Source organism: Nylanderia fulva, unplaced genomic scaffold (assembly GCF_048542155.1).
Source record: "Nylanderia fulva isolate GAGA-0341 unplaced genomic scaffold, ASM4854215v1 Scaffold22, whole genome shotgun sequence".
NCBI lineage: Eukaryota > Metazoa > Arthropoda > Insecta > Hymenoptera > Formicidae > Nylanderia > Nylanderia fulva.
Genome location: NW_028190285.1, coordinates 273928 through 293875, shown reverse-complemented (window position 1 = coordinate 293875; position 19948 = coordinate 273928). Strand labels below are relative to the sequence as shown.

General features: G+C 30.9%; 3 protein-coding genes across 7 annotated transcripts; 2 read left to right on the top strand and 1 right to left on the bottom strand.

Moving 5' to 3' along the window:
- Positions 1 to 10: 10 nt before the first annotated feature.
- Tbc1d22 (TBC1 domain family member 22) lies at positions 11 to 3658 on the bottom strand. Its single transcript, XM_029304952.2, has 8 exons — positions 3160 to 3658; positions 2554 to 2728; positions 1914 to 2458; positions 1709 to 1839; positions 1371 to 1625; positions 1044 to 1293; positions 739 to 962; positions 11 to 647 (listed from the first exon to the last, which is right to left on the bottom strand). Exons 2-8 carry the CDS (start codon positions 2634 to 2636, stop codon positions 501 to 503), a joined length of 1635 nt encoding a protein of 544 aa, XP_029160785.1. The 5' UTR covers positions 2637 to 2728; positions 3160 to 3658; the 3' UTR covers positions 11 to 500.
- Positions 2587 to 13400, top strand: LOC114932647 (tetratricopeptide repeat protein 39B). Of its 5 annotated transcripts, XM_029304948.2 has the most exons (12): positions 2587 to 2730; positions 3169 to 3678; positions 9364 to 9420; positions 9554 to 9582; positions 9687 to 9867; positions 9979 to 10111; positions 10671 to 10803; positions 10881 to 10980; positions 11068 to 11133; positions 11219 to 11940; positions 12163 to 12396; positions 12529 to 13400. In XM_029304948.2, exons 3-12 carry the CDS (start codon positions 9394 to 9396, stop codon positions 12728 to 12730), a joined length of 1827 nt encoding a protein of 608 aa, XP_029160781.1. In that variant the 5' UTR covers positions 2587 to 2730; positions 3169 to 3678; positions 9364 to 9393; the 3' UTR covers positions 12731 to 13400. The 5 variants fall into 5 exon arrangements, with proteins under 5 accessions (XP_029160781.1, XP_029160784.1, XP_029160783.1 ...); XM_029304951.2 differs by lacking the exons at positions 2587 to 2730; positions 3169 to 3678 and adding an exon at positions 3693 to 3820; XM_029304950.2 differs by lacking the exons at positions 2587 to 2730; positions 3169 to 3678 and adding an exon at positions 6057 to 6134.
- Positions 13085 to 18811, top strand: LOC114932646 (glucose dehydrogenase [FAD, quinone]-like). The gene is made up of 6 exons (XM_029304945.2): positions 13085 to 13150; positions 14711 to 15133; positions 16607 to 17042; positions 17324 to 17723; positions 17887 to 18154; positions 18317 to 18811. The coding sequence occupies exons 2-6, from the start codon at positions 14750 to 14752 to the stop codon at positions 18677 to 18679; spliced, it is 1851 nt and encodes a 616-aa protein (XP_029160778.2). The 5' UTR covers positions 13085 to 13150; positions 14711 to 14749; the 3' UTR covers positions 18680 to 18811.
- The last annotated feature ends 1137 nt before the right edge of the window (positions 18812 to 19948 follow it).

Below are 19948 nucleotides of genomic sequence, written 5' to 3'. Positions count from 1 at the left end.
AAACACAGGGTCGATATATAAAACTTTCTTGACTATATATATTATCTGTATATAATGTGTCTGAGATTTATATATATTTATATATATATAAAAATGTAATGCAAACCGGGAAATGGCAATTGATTCGCGTTACACTCTTCGCGTGCGCGTATGCGCACGCGTCTTGATTCATATATTTATATCTTATTCGAAGCGGAACATGGCGAATATATCTAAACATCTCCGTCCGCGAAATTCTCTCAACAACAAAGGAATAAACCTTATAACGCACAAAGTAAATAAAGTAAACTTAATAGACAACGCGTAAACAAAACGTAAAAACTTTTCGCGCATTCTGGAAACTTTCAGTATGGCCGTGATAGATTGAACGTCACAGTATACATAGCGACGATAGAGACGGAAGAAAAGAGCCGGCGCGTTAACACAATACTACCGGCACCTTCACAATTTGGCCACTATATTCATAATAACGTTAACCCAAATTCGTTAACTAAAAATGGTCACCTAGCTGTGGTATCATGAGCTTGTAGGTGATTTGGCGCGTCGGCGAATGCGTACTTCAGTTTGTATGCTTCAGCTACCAGCATGCCGATCTCCGAATCCGTCCAGTTTTGCGTGGGCAGGTTTTGTAGCATTAACATCAGCCCCTGTAATTAGAAAAATTAAATTAGGTCAATTAAATTTATACAGCAAAGATCGGGTTTTGAATATAAAATTAAAAATTGAGAAATAAATTACTTGAAAATCAGGTTGCAGGAGTAAATGTCGTCTCCAAAGTAGAAGAAAGGCCGCGCACACGTAAAGTTGAAATGATGCGAATCTATCAGATTCAGCCAGATAAGTATCCCACAATCGAATGGTACAGTGAAGCGGGATTTCTCTGGTCAGTAGATTGTTCATCCATCGAAAGGAGAACTGTAGATAATCCACTCCGTGCTGATGTAAATGTTGATGCAATGGTGCTACAAAGCAAGGACGGTCACATTAAAAAAAATATGCAAATGTTTAGTATGCATAGAATTTGTTTTTATCTAGATATGCACCATCGATCCTCTGTATCAGTTCCTTCAACTGATTTACTTTATGCTGTATTCCCAATTGAGCAAATATATAGTTGTCCTGTATGCCATCCAAGAATTTTGACAGGCACCAGAAGCTGTCTGCCTCAATGATGTCGCGCTGTTCCTTCGACAACGACGCTACGTCATAATTTTCTAAATCTTGCCAAGCCTGTATTGGTATTGCTTCTTGCAAGAAAACCAAAAAGAAGGGCGTCACAAGATCATTCATACCCTGTAACAATGATATCGCGATATATTGAATCAGTCTTATCTTTTTACAGTACAATGCAATAAGTGACTTGACACTACCTGAACATAACCAGATGCTGGATGCCTGATCGCCCAAATGTACAATATTCTTTCGAATATCAATTGCACTGTCGTCTGCTGGAACAGAGAGATGAGTGGCGACATTCTGGGAATATCGATGTGAATCTGACGATATGTATCCTGAAAGCCCTCGTCTCGTTCGACATCGTAATACTGTTTGACCAGATTCCAATAGTCCAGTCGTTTACGTTCCAACGCGGGTTGTCTACGCTCCAGATTAGCAGGCAAGTACTCCTACAACATTACCAACACTTATTGCTTCACCGCAGCACTCACCATGCTCGATAATGTACAGCTAGTTTATCTTCGTTACTTACAGACAATAATCTCCAAGTGACGGAACGTAATTTGGCAGGTACACCCGACCACGATAACTGTCTTAATTCGTCCAAGTTCAAAACAGATGCTTCCAAAAGCAATTGAAATTTGTCCACTTTACTTTCACCATCTAAACAAAATAAGCGATTCTTAAATCTCGCGTCTTAAGGATTACTGTTGAATATGCGACAAATGGATTCACACCTTGCTCCTTTGAAGGTATAAAAAATTTATTGGGAGCGTTTGTCTGCCTCAATGGTTGTGGTCTACCCGGAAATTGCGTTGGTTTGTGCTGAGGTGATGAGCCATACTTCAAATCTATGTTCTCACTGGAATGCTGGCTATTATTCACTTGTAATTGCAGATTTGCATTACGTAAATGTAATGGCTGCACCGCTAGCCTCTGAAGGGCTTCCACCTTTTTCTCTTCAGGAATAATTTCCTGCTGAACCGCTTTGGCATTTGCCTGGAGCAACTGTGAACACTTATTGCCAGATCTGTGATTGTTGATAACACTAAGAGCTGCTGAGTGACTGACTTTCTTCGATATCTTCACATCCGAAACTGTGCAAAATTCGTCATCTCCCGAATCCCATGCATCATCCACGCTCTCCTGAAAATCTTGGAAAGAAGTAGAGCCTCCACTTCCACCTGTACTACCACTACTATTAGCAATACTAGTTAGATTGCTAGATCCAATCGCCGTGGAATTAAATTTATTGTTTCTAACATCCTGCTTCAGGCTTGGCCTACAAATAAATTAATCAATGAAGTATATATAAATGTAAGTAACTTTTAGAATATATATATTATATAGAAAATAAAATCTTAAAAGAATATATACCTTCCTGGCACAGCACGTGTATTCTTCTTCCAGAAAGACTGATGGGTTGAAAGACTTTGATGGTGATAACCTTGATTTTCCATAATGAAAATCCAGTTAACTAGCAGATGATTTTTCAATACAGTTATCGCAATATGAGTTGCTCTTCATACCCTCAAGCACAAACGCTAAAAATCTGTAAGTATCAAAAATTCTTTAAGATATTATATTGTAATCAACATTGTGATATATGTAACAAAGAGAGATACCAACCAAGGAGAGGATAATATTGCTATAAATTATAACAACTAATATCCTCCAACAGAAGCATAAAATCTATAGATTTAATACTTTTTATCGAATATGAGAATTACCAAATATTAAGAAATTCTTGCCAGATCAGAACGTATATAAATAACATAATAGAATGTATAATATCATGAGCAATAATAATAAAAGGGCGCGAGAAGGCAAAATATAATAAAAAAGTACAAATTCTTCAAAATAACAAACGTATAATGGGTAACATATGATTTTTCGCAAACTTCAAAAACGTCAATAAATCTCCAACGCGAGGATGCTCTGACGTGTCATAGTTACTCCTACAAGTAAATAATACAAACGCACTTTTTGCAGGTCGAGGAATGCAGACACAACGGTGATCCTTCGTTGACAGTGTTTTTTCGACCGAGACGAAGGTTAGGTTGCGTAAGCAGCGTCAGTCGAGAGCCAAGTGCGCGAGAGAAACCTGCGAAGACGAAGAGAGAGATGCTCGAGGATGCGACAGACGGCTTCGTTTACATCTTTCTCTGTGCAATATAGCGGACGATTACGTCGATCTCCCGTGAAAATCGGAACGAGCTTCGGACCCCGATCGGGCTTCCGGAGAAGTTGTCAGTCAGTGGATCCTCTTCTCGCTGCGGCCTCGCAACGACGACGTCTCGTCTCCTTCGTCGCGATTTCGACGCGCGATTCTCTCCGCGTGTCTCTCTTCAGGACGCTCCGAAAACGCCCTTCGGAGCCGCGATAGGTGATTTTGCTGGCTCGTTGCGTCGAGCAAGCAATGCATATAACTTTGACGTATGACCATCTGACGCGAGCGCTGCGAATCGCCTTGGTTCTGTCGTGTGTACAGTTGCACAATAGGTACATCTCTCCCGTACTTTTTATGCGTAAAATTAAATCGACATATATATATTTCTCTCGAAAGTTGGAGAGTTGGAGAGAGAGAAAAAGTAAAGGGAGCAATTGTGAAAAAATACAGACGATTCAAGAAAAGGAAACGTGTGTATGTGTTTAAACTTTATTTTGTCTCTTAATTATTATATTTTCTGTTTTCTTTCGCTTTGTAATTATAATGATCCGATATATATGAATAAATATAGAAATGATCTCAGTCTGATTCAATTATTCAAAATATAGAATATTCAAATTTACGTTTTAAATCGTTGATTAAATGCAATATTCGATACGTTTTACATTCTGTATTTTATATATTCAGTATATATTATCGCGTGTATACTATATAAATTATTAAATTAAATTTTGTATCGAGAATTCTATTTTATTGGTATTTATTTTTTGTATTTAATTTTATTTTTAATTCTTTTTTAATTTTCAAGCATATTTCATATACAAAATAATTGAAAAAAGTTCATATATATTATATGATATAATAACAAACATTTAAAATGCAAAAGCAATCAGAATATTAAAAAAGAGCATAACAAAATAATAATTATATAATTTGCATGTTCAAAATTGCACTGATTGCAGACTATACATAATCGCAAACTATATAATTAATAAATGTTTTGTAATGAAATGCTCACTATATGTTATTGCATTGTTTATGTACTGTGTACTTCTTTAAACAAATTTATGCATTTAAATCTAATTATATGTAATACAAAAACAGATTACGAATCGTGTTACGCAATTCAATTCTCATGCAGTAAAAATCATATACGATCTCTCATAAATAGGAATTCCGATTGCAAGTTTTTAGTGAATTGCTTAAACATCAAATATATATATTATTTTTTTAGCAAAAACCTTTTGTAATCTTATTTATCAGATTGATATAGACTTTATTTATTGCGTTAAGATTTTCATTAAAATATTGGCTTTCTTTTTTTGGCAACAGAAAGAATTATAATAAATAAATAATATATATGTATGCGTGTGTTAAAAAATTTTCTATTGAGAAATAGAATTAGTCAAAAATCAAAATCATTGAGATATTCATACAGGAAAATAATAACAATGTTCGCCTTGGAGCTATATATGATTTTAATAAATTTGTTGTTATAGTTATTTAAAGTAAATATGTCTGAAGTTTTAGCTAACACATATAATTCAATACATATAATTAAATATATATTTGATTAATTATTAATTTTTCTGACAATGATTTTGAGAGAGATAGATATATAGAAAGCACAGAAAGAAATAATACATAATGTACTTCTATCTTGATATATCCTTGGATTAGCAATGGAAGATTACTGGCAGATTTCTCATTATTAGTTATTAATTATAGGTACTCAAACACACTTAAAATGAAAAATACATGTATATGTAAACCAATTTAACGTGGTAATTATATAGGTAATTTGCGAGATAATCTGTTGTGAGAAAAGGAAATCGCGTCATTCATATATTGAAACAAGTAAACATATTGAAATATTTCCTTCTTACAAAAAAGTGATATAAAATTCAAGCTAGAAGAATTTTATTTGTTCTATCATTCAATGTATACTTTGTATGCCTCATGTTTAAGAAGTGTTTTGAGAAATCGAATACTTGCTTAATTTTTTTTCAATTAGTAATTTGATTTTTTTTCTCTAAGATTTTTGTCATTGAATATTTTATATTTTTCCGAAAAAAATGTTACACAATGAAATCTTTTTCAAGGAAACAATTGCACATTTCAAAATACCTCTCTGATTTTTCTCTTTAGAAAATATTTAATTATTACAAATTAAGCAGATATATTACTTTTTTTAGATATAATATATTATTTTTATCAAGGAAGCGAAAACTATCTTTTTATATTATGTATATCAAATATATAACGAATAAAATCCGGATTTAACAGATGATATTATAAGTAGATTCGAAAAAACAATTATATAATATTGTCCGCAATGAAAGTATATATATTAAAGCTGATGAATCAAACAAAAATCAATTTTTAATTTTATATTCAATAAATAAAGCGGCGATAGTAACTTACAGTTTTACATATATATATGTCAAAAAAGATATTTTGATCGAGAAAAAAATATTAAAGAGAAAAAGCTATTATATTTTTCTTCTAAATGTACAAGCTATATAATCTAATCTATGATATAATTTTTATTGTTAAACAATAATGTGTGAAATCTCCTTAATATTGTTACGATCCTGACGCGCGCGCATCAGCTATTTACGAAAATGCGAATCACGTCACGTGCCATCGTCGACGGTCGACGGGAGTCGGTGCTCTGCGGGCGAACGGTCAGCGTACAAGGAATATATACAAGTCATACTTTCGTCGGCCCTCGGCATTTTCCGGCGCTGCTCGGCAATCGCCCGGCTTTACGCGGGGTGGTTAAAGGGTGAGCATGGTGGAACCGCGTTCCCCGTTTACGTCAGTTCACGCGGAGCTTTCTCGCGCGCGAGTCGTAACGTGGATTCTGTGTCAAATACGTCGCGCTATTTCACGGTGTCCACGACAGCTTTGTGTTCGATCGAGAAATTTTGCATTGCATGCACATCGCGATCCTCTGATAACATTCACCACGCAGGGTCGCAGAACGAAAGGGTTCATCATTACTAACACACACATTGCCTCGCACACGTTCCACGACGACGACGACGTCGATCGATCGTAGACGCGTCCTGCATCTAACGCGCGCGACTCCCCCAGTGTTTTAACGAGGCACGCATTGCGCTCTATTTACAAATGAAATATTGATAAAAATTGATCTGCCGTGATTACGCATTCTTCTATGTACGTATACACCGATCTCGTCGAGACATTAAAGCGCATTGTATAATCGTTGAATATTTACAAACATTTTACACTAAGAACATGCAAGATTGTTATTAATCTTATATAGTTTATTTTCACACTTAACATGTGTGATCTTTTGGAATATTAATAATATTTTGATGCAGATTAATTAATGTATATCATCGCCGAATTTATTTCTTAGTGATTTAGTATTCATTGCTCGAATTTAATCTTGCTTTAAATTATACATGAAAGTTCATAATTGTTTCATTTTATTTAATTTAAAATATTTCAATAATTACTACGATACAATAAATAAATATTTTGTTTCTAAGGCACTAAAGTATTTTACAGGAGAGAGGAGTAAATTTTTTTTTAAATTATCAAAAAATTATTGTGAAAAATTTATTTAATCTTCTGAACCAGAGATTACAATTTTTGAAATCTTTTTTATCTTAATAATCTTCTGTTATCTTTTCTTTATCGTGCTTGTATATTTTTAATCGAATTATCATTTCTTGCATATGTATATGTGCACATAAAATTGGACAAAAATTTATTTCTGAATCTATTTCTGAATATATAAAATATATGTATCCATGATTTATAATAAAACAGATTTCAGAAATAAATTTTTTTCAATTTTATGTGTAACATAATGCACATGCATTTGCAAAAGGTGATAATTTGATTAATTATATATACTTACAATATTTAAAATATTTATGCATGAAATTAAAATAATATATATGCATATTTTTTAATTTATTTATTTTCAAAGAGGAAATTAATTACTACACACATAAATAAATTTGACAATCCAATTTTCCGCAAATATATTGTTAATCACGATTTATTTTTCATCTTATAAAAGATATATGTATATTTGTTGTTATCTTAATTATTACATCAAAGCTTAAGGAAGTTGTCGTTTTATTTCAAAATCTATTATAAAAATTGTAAATAAAAGTTGACGAATATTTCGCGAATACATTGCAATTGCCGATCGCTGCATCGCACAGAATTGCACGAAAATTTCGCCAGCTCGCGCGCTTTCTCCATTCCCCTCCGGGTGCGGATTTAGGAAATGTAGGTTTCTCTAGTCTTTTAAACTTTCTTCGTAACAGTCTACTTTCTTCGTGCGGTACTGAAATCATCGCTCGTTACTCGTCATCGCTTTTCAATTCGTGTATCGTAGTCCGTTTCTCTTATAGAGAGAATCGGCTTTTCACGAAAAAAAATTTCCAATTTCAATAAGTTCAAAATATTTTGTCATTGTGTGTGTTTGCTTACGAGGTTTCCTACTTGTAAATAAATAGGAGAAATTGGGTTTGCTTGGTAAACTGCAGTTTTATATGTAGATATTCTTTTATTTTAAAAATCATATTTTTTTCGAGTAAAGATAAAATATAAAATAATAATTTATTACAAGATGTAATCTCTGTCTATAAAAGGTCTATTTTTATTGATTTTTTTTAAATTGTGATTTTTATATGCACAGGACTATTTTATAAGAATTTTTATTAAAGACGACTGTCTCATTCTTTCATTACATTTATTCGTGTACTGGAAAAAAAAATTGTTAACTTAATTAAATCTTTCAACTAAATAAACATCTTGTTAATTGAACATATAAAAATAATTTAAATTAAATATAACATCTTATAAATTTAATAAAACATGTATGATGACATTTGACTTAAATACTAATATATGTTTAATAACAAAGGTTTAGTTAAGTTAGTAAATTTTTTCAGTGTTTTGTTATGAGTTTCTTGCTCCACAGCATTTGAAGAGTTTTTCAATCCATATACAGCAAAGTAGAATTAATAAATAAAATTGAAGAGAGAATAAAGTTGAAAATAAGAAAGTTAAATTATTTTATTACATTTTTATATGCAATATTATTTAATTTAATGAAAAATATAATAAATATTTTCCTGTAAATGGAAAATATTTATTACATTCCATGTTGGAATTAAAATAAAAGTTTGATTTAAAATTTTTTTTAGAGGCAGATTACTATAAGCGTAATAATTTTTGTAGTTAATAGAAACCAAATAGATATGATACGAAATCGATTAAAAAATATCTCGATATGATTCTTAGACTAAAAAAATTTAATATTAAAAATATTTTAATATCAAAGTATTTTAAATTAAAAATGTAGAGTAATAGCGTTTATATAGTAAAAATACTCGTTCATTAAACTTGCGCGATTGTAATATAAGCAGTTTTAATATTTTGATATTTTCTTCTATATTTATCCACTATATAAATCATTATCTTTATTTATTATCACGATCTACACTCCATTCCTCTCAGCCAATAGAGCCACACGCGATGTTATTGCGACAATTAAGAAAGAAAGAAAATTTGGAAACTAAGGAATTTGTATCCTATGGTTGGGATCTCAGAAATTCCTCTTTGTTCCTTCTCCTAATTTTCCCTGTAAAGAAATAGGCGTTTATTTATTATCATTATTTATCAATCATTATTTATTATCGATAACGTATAATTTTTTCAGTCATTTTATGTCAAAATAATCTGTTTACATAGAACTAATTAAAAATATAAACGCAGGTTCGCGGAAAAATTTCTCAATAACAAAATTTACTTATTATTTTGTTAATTATTTAAAATCAACGTTGATCTCTTCGAATAATTATTGTATTATCAATATAAGATTGCGAATCTAAAGTCACTACTTGAGTCGAGCCAATTAGAGATTATTTTCTCGCAGCTCAATCATACATTTTTAATATGTAATTTAATGCATAGAGATTATGTAAAAAACTACTTTCATAAAATTATTTATATTGTTTTTACAGAACAGAGAAGTTTCCTAACATAAACCGAAAATGTCAGACGTTGAAGGTGATGATGAGGTAGATTGAAATTATATATATATATATATATATATATATATATATATACACGCATATATTTTTATATTTGCTCTTTATGTAATAATTCATATTTTTTCTATTGTATTTAATATGTGTACTTCGTGTTTTTCAGTTTCAAGATGCCCAGGAATCATTGTCACAGTGCGTATATATACATACATTTGCATACCTTATTATTTGATGCAAATGCATTTTTTAGTTTTGAGATCTTTTTATTTCAAATGTAAATGTATTTCTTGCTTTAGACTCACTTCTATGGATTTGGATACAGCGATAATGGAGGCAAAAAAGGCAATTCATTGTTTTTTCAACAATGACTTCGATCAGGCGAAGAAAATTTTAGAACCATGGGCGGACAGCAGCATGTACCATTCTCTGGGGACTAGCGTATTCGCATTTTTAGAAGCATTTCTTACATTTGAACAAGTACTGATCATTCGTTACGTTATTTCCGTTACGCATTTTTTTTTATTTGCCCGACTTACAATTTCGCGGGAAAATCTATTTCTTTAACAATATATCATGTGCAATACGTAGAAACATGTCGAGAAGGCATCGGAGGCGTTAAAACAGTGTATGAGCGTATGTTCCAAACAACGAAAACATACCACTATCACGCAGAATATTGGGAAAATAGTGAAGAAGGTCAACTATGACGCTTATACGAATGGTAACGTATTGTATATATCATGTATGTAGCATGCGTAAAGTTTGCTCTCTATATAGCTGGTCGATTAATGAATATCAAGAATGTAACATTTAACTTTATTGATAATTCTTTCTTAAGGATAAATAACTTCTTAATAACAGACTTCTTCAATAACAAAATTGTATAAATAACTTCACATAAATATATTTATCAGCTCAGATATGACGATATCACGTCATATCTCAGATATCACGAGAAAATAATAATTAAAAATACTGAGATAATTTCCCAGATATAGCAAATTGATCGATGTCATTAGACGTCAAAATAACGTCACTTTAATAATGTCAAAATGACGTACGCTTGTTACCTGGGTTTATTATTAGTTTGTTATAACAGTGTTATTACATTACAAATAATCGTGTATAGAAAAATTAATCAAAAATTTTTAATTAAAACTAGAATTTAATGACGAATTAATATCAAACAATTTCGTAAATTAACTTGAATGTAATTATGTGGATTATAATTTTAAGGCGTAGTAGTGCATGAAAGGAATGACCGAGAATTAATCTTACAGAGGAAGTGCATGCGGAACTCTGTTATGCCGAGTCGCTCCTCTTAAAATCGATGCTTACGTTTGTGGAAGACGAAACTCTGGTCAGCTTTGTCAAGGCGGGATTGAAAATTCGTACCTGTTTTCTGTCATATAAGTAAATAACATCGCGTCGCGATATTCAATCGGACCTCTCTTCAACATTTTTCATGATTATCCTTTTTTTGTCTGCAGAGAATGCATGACGATCTTGAACAATCGCAAATGGAGAAACGATAGTCATAAAGTGCATTTCGAAAGCGGTGTTCGTATGGGTATCGGTACATTCAACTTGGTATGTATGTAATATAATTTTATCTTTAATATTTTAAATAAGTATTATCGCATAAATATCACATTTTTAAATTCTATCTTGTTCCAGATGATCTCGTTATTACCAGCGCGAATTATTAAATTATTAGAGTTTATTGGATTCTCCGGCGATAAGGTGTGATTAGAAATGTTTGAAAATGATAATGATATGATAGTTCGTGCGTAACATTTGATTTATCAACTCGATTGGTTATTTATAGGCATACGGTTTAGCGGAATTGAAAGCTGGTTATAATGAAAGGAGAGGTCTACGACAAGTCTTATGCGTTATGACCTTGCTGTCTTACAATCTATTCGTCACTTTCGTACTGAGCCACGCGGACGGCGACCTAGAATGGTGCGAGGAAGTAGTGCAGCAGGAGCTGAACATTTATCCAAATGGCGTTTGGTTTCTGTTTTTTAAGGGAAGATTAGAGCTCACGCGGGGCAATTTTGAAAATTGCATAGACTGGTATATAAAATCGTGGAAAAGTCAGAATGTATGGCCGCAGTTTCATCATATTTGTTATTGGGAATTGATGTGGGCACACTGTTCGATGCAACAGTGGAATAAGGCGGTCAGGTATGCCACGATGTTGGCGAATGAGTCCAATTGGTCGCGCACTATCTACTTGTACCAGAAAGCTGCGATTTTGCTTATGCTGAAACCTTCATCCGGAAGCGAAGAGAAACAGCTGATAGACAGCCTGATGATGCAGGCGCCGACCTACAAGCAGCGTATTGCGGGCAAGTCGCTGCCGATGGAAAAATTTATAATCAAGAAGACGGAACGTTATTTCGCGCAAAAAAAGGATCTAATTTTGCCCGTATTCGAGCTTATGTACATATGGAATCTGTTTAGGATAATAGGCAAGCGGCAAGATTTGATGTTGAATATATTCAAAAGGATAGAGGAGACGGAGAAGGAACTGAAAACAACTTCGTGAGTTGAACGTTAATATATATATATATATATATATATATATATATATACGTATTAATATATAAGTGGCTTGAAATGGGAAAAAATTATAGACAAAAATAGCAATTATTTTAAATGAATCCGATCATTTTATGATAAATAAAAATATAAAAATAATGAGAAAATGTGCTAATTATATATATATATTTTTTTTAATACATATAACACATCGTGTATGTGCAGGAAAAATGAGTTTCACGCCGACAACGAAGCACTTCTATTGCTGTTGAAAGGCGCCTGTTTGCGACAAATGCAACATCCTTTACAAGCGGAAGAGTGTTTGCGACGCGTTTTACAATTGGAGAAATCCGTCAAGGAGGAGACGTACTTATTTCCCTATGCTACCGTAGAATTAGCTTTATTGGCTCAAGATCAGGGCGATACTCAGCTGGCTATAGGTTTTTTAGAAGACGCTAAGTAAGTCTCAATCTTTTATTATGTGATTTTATGATATTATTTTGTATTAAAGTCTTCTATGGCGCTGCAGCCCAAATCGAGCCCTGGCTTTTTATAAGAAGTTAATTAAATTAATCATTTAAATTTTTCTAGGAAAAATTACACGGGCTACTTATTAGAATCTAGATTACACTTCAGAATACATTCGGATCTAATGATGTTGACTGGCAAGAAGCCTAATAATTACACGATGAAGAAGCATGAGAATCATCAACGATTGAAAACCGATATTACTGTCAATAATGGCGTCATTATCGCGGGTCCAAGCGCTAATTCTATCGAGATTAAATTATAGAATTAATTGTATAAAGAGGAGAAAGCACATATACAATCAAAGATTTATTTATTTTTAAATAAATAAAATAACGTTCCTTCACGTACCTTTCTAGGCGACATACGTATTATACATATATATACATTGTACGTATATATGATGAAAATTATCTTCGTGAAAATAGATCAATGATTGTTTTGCAATTTTTCTCTCATATCAAAAAGCATCCGTATATCTTATCTGATTTCGTTATCTGTAGCCTGAAAGGTTTTAGCAGTTTTGGAGAATGAGTATACAATGTAGTGCGCTCGGTATATATACCAAAATCTAAATTATTTTCTTCCACTAGAGAAACGATGAAACAGTGCAAAAGTAATATGTCGTAGTGATTACAATACTGATATATAAATTATATCTTCTGTAAGAAAAATAAGAGGAAAGGTATGTACAATATATGTAATTAACATTCTCGTAGAATTTCACGCAAGGATATATTTTTTGCATGATTAATATTATATAGAATATATATTATATACATAAATTATTTTCTTTAGAGTGTGATCTGTGATTATTCTGTATAATTGGTGAAAGATTATTATAAAAAGAGAAAGCTTATATATATATGTATGTAAATTAAAAGGATGATGTGAACAAAGAAATAAAATAAATTGCAAAAATAGCTTTTTAAAAAGTTGCATGTCGTATGTACTTTTTGAAACAGAAACCGAATTTGATATATAAAAGTTAAATTTTGCCTATATATATATATATATATATAATCAGTTTATTAAGTTTATTTCAATTTAATTTGATATGTACATATATGTGTATGTATATATATATACAATATATATATATATATATATATATATATATATGCACGCGCGCGTACGCATATACATATATATTATAAAGATAGAAAGAACATTTTAATTTTAATTGTGATTTAAGATTGTAGATATAATGTAATTATATCGATATTTATTTCAAATTGTAATAAAACATCTGTAAAAATTATAAGGTTTAATTCTACACTTTTCACGTTGCATTACATTAATTCTGCATGCAATAAATATATTTATAAAACAGTTTCTTTATATTTTAAACAATTTTTTTATTATTCTTTTTTAACTAATACAATTATTTTATTATATTTATATCGAGTTTATATTAATTTTCTAATAAGCACATTATTATATCATTGCACATTATTATATCAATGTAACGAAAAACAACGAAAAGCTATTATTGTCATAAGTCATAAGAATGGTCAAACTGCAGCTTATGAATCTCTAATTGGTACAAATATTTATAATTAACTCGCAGTGTTAATTATGCACAGCGCTTTATTATAAGTATGTACATAAAATTTATTTCTCGTAAGCAATATATTGACATTACAGTAAATAGGTAATTTTATAAACAAATTCTTTTGAAAATTTATATCATCTAATAATTTTCATAAAACAGCTAATATTGATTTTCACTGCAGAGCTAGCTTGTTTGTCGTTCTTTATATGTGTAAGAGTACTATGTACACGAGAACAGAAATCATTTTATAAATAAATGCCGTATATCAGTGCATACATTAAATTCTAATGTACATATATCTTGATATGCATCTAAGTTCGGCTTATGTAATTTCTTATCAATGATTCCAATCTTATGTTGTTAAAAATCACAATTCTAATAAGTAACACTTTGAAAAGTTTTAGCTGCTGCTCTTAACATGAGAGAAAAAATCACAATTAATATTTTTTTAAAGTAATAATGAATAAAATATACATATCATATAATTAATTAAATATAAATAATTTATACATATTTTAAGCATTTTCGCTATGACATATACATATAAGTAAATACACATATATAGATGAAAATATTTATACATTAGATTAAAATGATATAATAATTATTGTTGCAAACATTAGATTAAAATAAAATATAATGTATCGGATTAAAATAATATATCTAATAATTATTGTTGCAAAAATCTAGGACTGAGCAACTGTACAACAAATATCGAAATTCAGCAAGATGGCTTGGTTTGATCAGTTATTATTAACTGCACCTCTACCTATGCAAATGTTTCTAATGTTACTGGGGACTATGATTTTTATTTACCGCCCGGACGTAGTAGATGTGGAAAATAGCGTTCAGTCCACGAAAGACTTATCATCTGAATACGATTTTGTGATAATTGGCGGTGGATCTGCCGGTTCTGTGCTGGCCAACCGATTGTCGGAAAATTATACTGTACTCTTGCTTGAAGCCGGAGCCAACGAGGATTTCTTGTCCGATGTACCATGTACTGTCGGAAGTTTGATGAATACACCCTACGATTGGAATTATACAACGGCACCATCGTCTAAATACTGCTTGTCTATGAGTGACCAAAAGTGCAATTGGTCACGTGGAAAGGTATCTTAGGCCCTTAAAGAAATTTATCATTAGTAACGCCAATTTATCACTTATTTCGAGTACTTAATCACTTATTTCAATTACTTAAATTACTGTATACCAGTATTTTAAGTATTCGAAATAAGTGATTAATTGGCGTTACTAGTGATAAATTTCTACAAGAAGGCAATAGCATATACGCATATATGTGACAAATCATTGAAAACCAGTATATTTGCTTCCTCATAAAATTTTTTTTAAAATTCTATGCCAACAATATGTTCAGAATGTTCCAAATATTGAAAAATCACATTTAAAAAAAAATATTTGTATGTGTGTGTGTATGTATGTATATGTGTCTACCCACTTTTTTGAAAATTTAAACACCTCAAGAATTATTTGAGCTGTAGCGCTCCAATTTAGCATATAAGTAAAACAGGACAATACTTTTATTTACTATCACTTTTATAAGGATTTATACAGTAATTTAAAATTTTAATGCAATTTTAATTTTTTTTAAAATGACTATGATTGCTCTAACTTCTGTATATTTTAAGATATTGGGATAAACTTTCTTAAATATAAATAGACCATTGTTAAAGGACGGTTGATATTGAATTTGATGAGGTTTGATATGAAAGAATTTATTTTTATAAAATTTTGAGTTTTTCAAAAAATGTAAATTTTAAAATTTTACGAAATAAACATACGAAAAGAATATATGAAAGTAGGTACATATATACACACAAACATATACATATATATGACATTTAAAAATATGTATTTTATGTAAAAAACGTGTGCAAATTGAAAATTTACACATTGCTTTCACACCATTTTATTTCACTCTTTAATCTTTGTCTACGAGGCAGCCAAAGAAAATTAGCTTGCTCATAGAGAAAGCTTAATGAGTGAAATAGATCGAATAGTGAGAAAGCAAGTTTTCAATTTGCACACTTTTTTATATCTCAATTCATCGTCTTATATATTAATTTTGTTAAACTTTCCCACTTTTCTCTCGACCTTTATTCTTTTTATACTTCTTGATTTTACGATAACCATTTTTTCAACTCTTTACTCTATTTGTACTGCATATAAATATTAGAAATAAGATAGATAGAAAAAAGTTAAATTATTAAATTAAAATAATAGATATATATATGTATATATATATACATTTATTTCTAATGGGTATTAAATTATTCAGCCCAACTTTTTGAAAGAGATCGAACAAAGATAGAAAGCAATTCTTATTAATAAACTGTAATCTTATGTTAATATATATATGTATATATATATATATTGTATATATATATATATATATATATATATATATATATATAAGTGATATAATAAAGTAATATAAGAGATAGATAGATCAAAAGTAGAAAGCAATTCTTATTAATAAGCTCTATGAAATTTTATGTTGGTAAACGATATAATAACGTAATGTAAGAGGATTTCAAATTCCATTACAATGCTGCATTTTTCAAGGTGCTGGGTGGTTGCAGTGTCGTAAATGCAATGCTTTACGTACGCGGTAACAAAAAGGACTATGATTCTTGGGCAAATCTTGGCAATGAGGGATGGGATTACGACAATGTTTTGCCGTATTTTAAAATATCCGAAGATATGAGAGACGAGGAACTCGTCAATTCGTCTTATCATGGCACGAACGGATACTTGACGGTAGAGACTTTCAAATACAATGCGCCAATAGACGATTATATTCTTCGAGCCGGTGAAGACATGGGATATAAAGTACAAGATTTAAACGGAGAAAATCAGACTGGTTTTTCATTAGCATATGGTACTTTAAGAGATGGATTACGGTGTAGCACCGCCAAAGCTTTTCTCCGACCCATTTCAAAGAGAAAGAATCTAAACGTCAGCTTAAATTCGTTCGTGGAAAAAATATTAGTGACAAAAGGTTTGGAAAAATTATATTATTACTTTTTTAATTTTTCTCTTTTATATATATATATATATATATATATATATCTGCTATCTACCTTTAAATATATTAAGTCATCAATATCCGGATAATGCATTATATATGTATTATTGTGACCATCTAGTTGTGATGAAAAGAGAGATAATGATGTCGGAATATATTAAATATTTCGCGACTATAGACGATTATGATTAATCAAGTAATGTGATAGTTTCAATGTCGTATATGTAAAGATGGAATAATCAATTTATTTGTAGATCGTGGTTTAAAGATAGCATCCGGAGTACTGGTTCGTAGAGATCAGCAACTTTTCGAGATCAAGGCGAAACGTGAAGTGATTCTTTCCGCCGGTTCAATAAATTCGCCACAAATACTGATGCATTCGGGGATCGGGCCAAAAAAGGATCTCAAAAAGATGAACATATCTGTGGTGCATGATGCACCAGGTGTAGGACAGAATCTTCATGATCACGTAGGAATGGGCGGAATAAGTTATATTATCAATCCTCCCAATGAAATGGACCAGTATGTTAGCAGCACCTCGAAGTATACTGCGGCCGCAAATTTGGAAAATATTCTACATATGATTAAACAAAACTCTTCTGGCCCACTATATTCGACTGTTTTAAGCGGAGGAATTGCGTTTGTCAATAGCAAGTAAGCGATACATATATCTTTCGTACCATTTAATTTTGTTTTATTAATTATTAATTACTATAGTAATATAAAATTGAATTCGATATAATTGAAAGAGAACAATATGTGCATATCATATTTTTATAATTATAATTAATTATTCATTGTTACTTGAATGATGCAGATATGCGGACAAGAATTATCCGGACGTACAGCTAATATTTTCCAGCGATTCCGATTATACACTTCTCACAGCCGTCTTATACAGGATTAGCTTAGAAGATATCATCGCTTTGATAGACAATATTACAAACGTTCAAACTTACGGAATATTCCCGCTTATTCTGAGACCACGCAGCAGAGGCTATATCAAACTCAATTCGTGTGATCCGAGAGATCCTCCCAAAATAGTTCCAAATTATTTCGAAGATCCTCATGATCTTCGAACTTTAGTACGATATATATTATTTATATATTTATCAATATAAGAATCAGATTTGTGATTTATAATAGTTTATTAGCTTAGAGATAAATTCAATATCAAAGAGACATTAAAGATGCTGTAATATAAAATATGTGTATTATAACAATTTAAGAAGTTATATTAATTTTAGGTGGCCAGCGTGGAAATCATGAAAGAGATTAGTCGCACTCCTACCATGCAAAAATTAAATTCGCGCATTAATACGAATAAGCTACCAAAATGTTCGCAATATGACATTTCGTCGGATGATTATTGGACTTGCTATGCGCGTCATTTCACATCAACGATTTTTCATCCAGTTGGAACCTGTAAGATGGGACTAGCCAATGATAGCTATGCTGTCGTCGACTCTAGATTAAGAGTCCACGGAATTAACAGATTACGTGTAATCGATGCATCGATCATGCCGCACATAGTTTCGGGCAACACAAACGCGCCGACAATTATGATAGCAGAGAAAGGTGCAGCTATGATAAAAGAGGATTGGTCATGAACATTTGATCACCACTATGTAAAGATATTTGATGAAGAACGCAAAATATATATACACACACACAAACATATGTATATGACCCATATATATAATGTAAAATTTATTTTAAAAATATAGAATCCTTCTGCAGTCTTTTCAGCCGCTTTTCTGAACAATATATCTCTTTTTAATATTAACAGAGTCCTAAAATCCGGTTTTAATGTATGCATTGTAAAACTAAATCTCAATTAAAAAATGAAACAGCAAACTTTAAAATGTGGGAATTCGTCCTTTAAATGGTCCACAGTTTGATGATAAAAAATATTGAAAAATGACGCGTCAGTACCAAACATAATGATTCGTACACTGGGTTTTAAAATTTGGAAAAAATAATTATCCCTTTAAATGACAGAAACTAATTAAAAAATAAAAGAGTAAGCTTCAAAATGTGGGAATACGTCTTTTAAATGGTCTTTAGTTTGATAATAAGAAATAATGAAAAATGACGCGTTAGTACCTAACATAGTGTCAATACCTAACATAAAATTCGTATACTGGGTCTTAAAATTTGAAAAAAATTAATTGTCGCTTTAAATGACTGTAATTAATGAAAAAATGAAAGTGCTGGCTTCAAAATATAAGAATACGTCTATGAAGTGGTCTTCAGTTTGATAATAAAAAATTTCGAATTTTTTGAAGCCCGCTTTTTTATATTTAATTAGTTACAGTCATTTAAAGTGATAATTTAATTTATCCATGAATTTTAAAGATTACATAATTGTTTGAAAAATGTCCTAAATATTTTTATGGACAGAACCTTTTTGGATAATTAATGTACGTGCCCAGGACTGTACGAGAATTATTTTACAATAAACAAAATGCTCGAAATACGGCCACCTTATCATATATTCGAAAATTCGAGTTTTTATGATCATATATATATTTAGTGGCAGCCTACGATCGGAACTATGCTATAGAATTATGGGGCACGTCGGAAACTATAAAATTTCATTGTTAAAATTTGGAAAATGAAATTTTATAATAGGTTTCGATGAGTTCTATAGTTCTGTAGCATATTTCCGACCATAGGCTGCCACTAAATATATATTTAACCCAAAAAACTCGAATTTTCGAATATATATGTAAGTGTTGATGTTTGTTCATATTTTGAAGCCTGCTTAAACATATTAAACATATATATATTAATAATTTTTAATAAAGCGTTTTAATAATTATTTAATTTATGAATTATTTAATTATCTAATTTTAAAGTTATTATTTATCAATTAA

What these genes read in the sequence shown, in the direction of transcription:
- LOC114932647 (XM_029304948.2), top strand. Translation starts at nt 9,394, where the DNA reads ATGTCAGACGTTGAAGGTGATGATGAG. An exon ending in GCCCAGGAATCATTGTCACA is followed by an intron (nt 9,583 to 9,686) that starts GTGCGTATATAT and finishes TTCTTGCTTTAG; the next exon opens with ACTCACTTCTATGGATTTGG. An exon ending in CTATGACGCTTATACGAATG is followed by an intron (nt 10,112 to 10,670) that starts GTAACGTATTGT and finishes TTAATCTTACAG; the next exon opens with AGGAAGTGCATGCGGAACTC.
- Tbc1d22 (XM_029304952.2), bottom strand. Translation starts at nt 2,636, where the DNA reads ATGGAAAATCAAGGTTATCACCATCAAAGTCTTTCAACCCATCAGTCT. An exon ending in TATACCTTCAAAGGAGCAAG is followed by an intron (nt 1,840 to 1,913) that starts GTGTGAATCCAT and finishes TATTTTGTTTAG; the next exon opens with ATGGTGAAAGTAAAGTGGAC. An exon ending in TCCTGCAACCTGATTTTCAA is followed by an intron (nt 648 to 738) that starts GTAATTTATTTC and finishes TTCTAATTACAG; the next exon opens with GGGCTGATGTTAATGCTACA.
- LOC114932646 (XM_029304945.2), top strand. Translation starts at nt 14,750, where the DNA reads ATGGCTTGGTTTGATCAGTTATTATTAACTGCACCTCTACCTATGCAA. An exon ending in AAAAATATTAGTGACAAAAG is followed by an intron (nt 17,043 to 17,323) that starts GTTTGGAAAAAT and finishes ATTTATTTGTAG; the next exon opens with ATCGTGGTTTAAAGATAGCA. An exon ending in CTCATGATCTTCGAACTTTA is followed by an intron (nt 18,155 to 18,316) that starts GTACGATATATA and finishes TATTAATTTTAG; the next exon opens with GTGGCCAGCGTGGAAATCAT.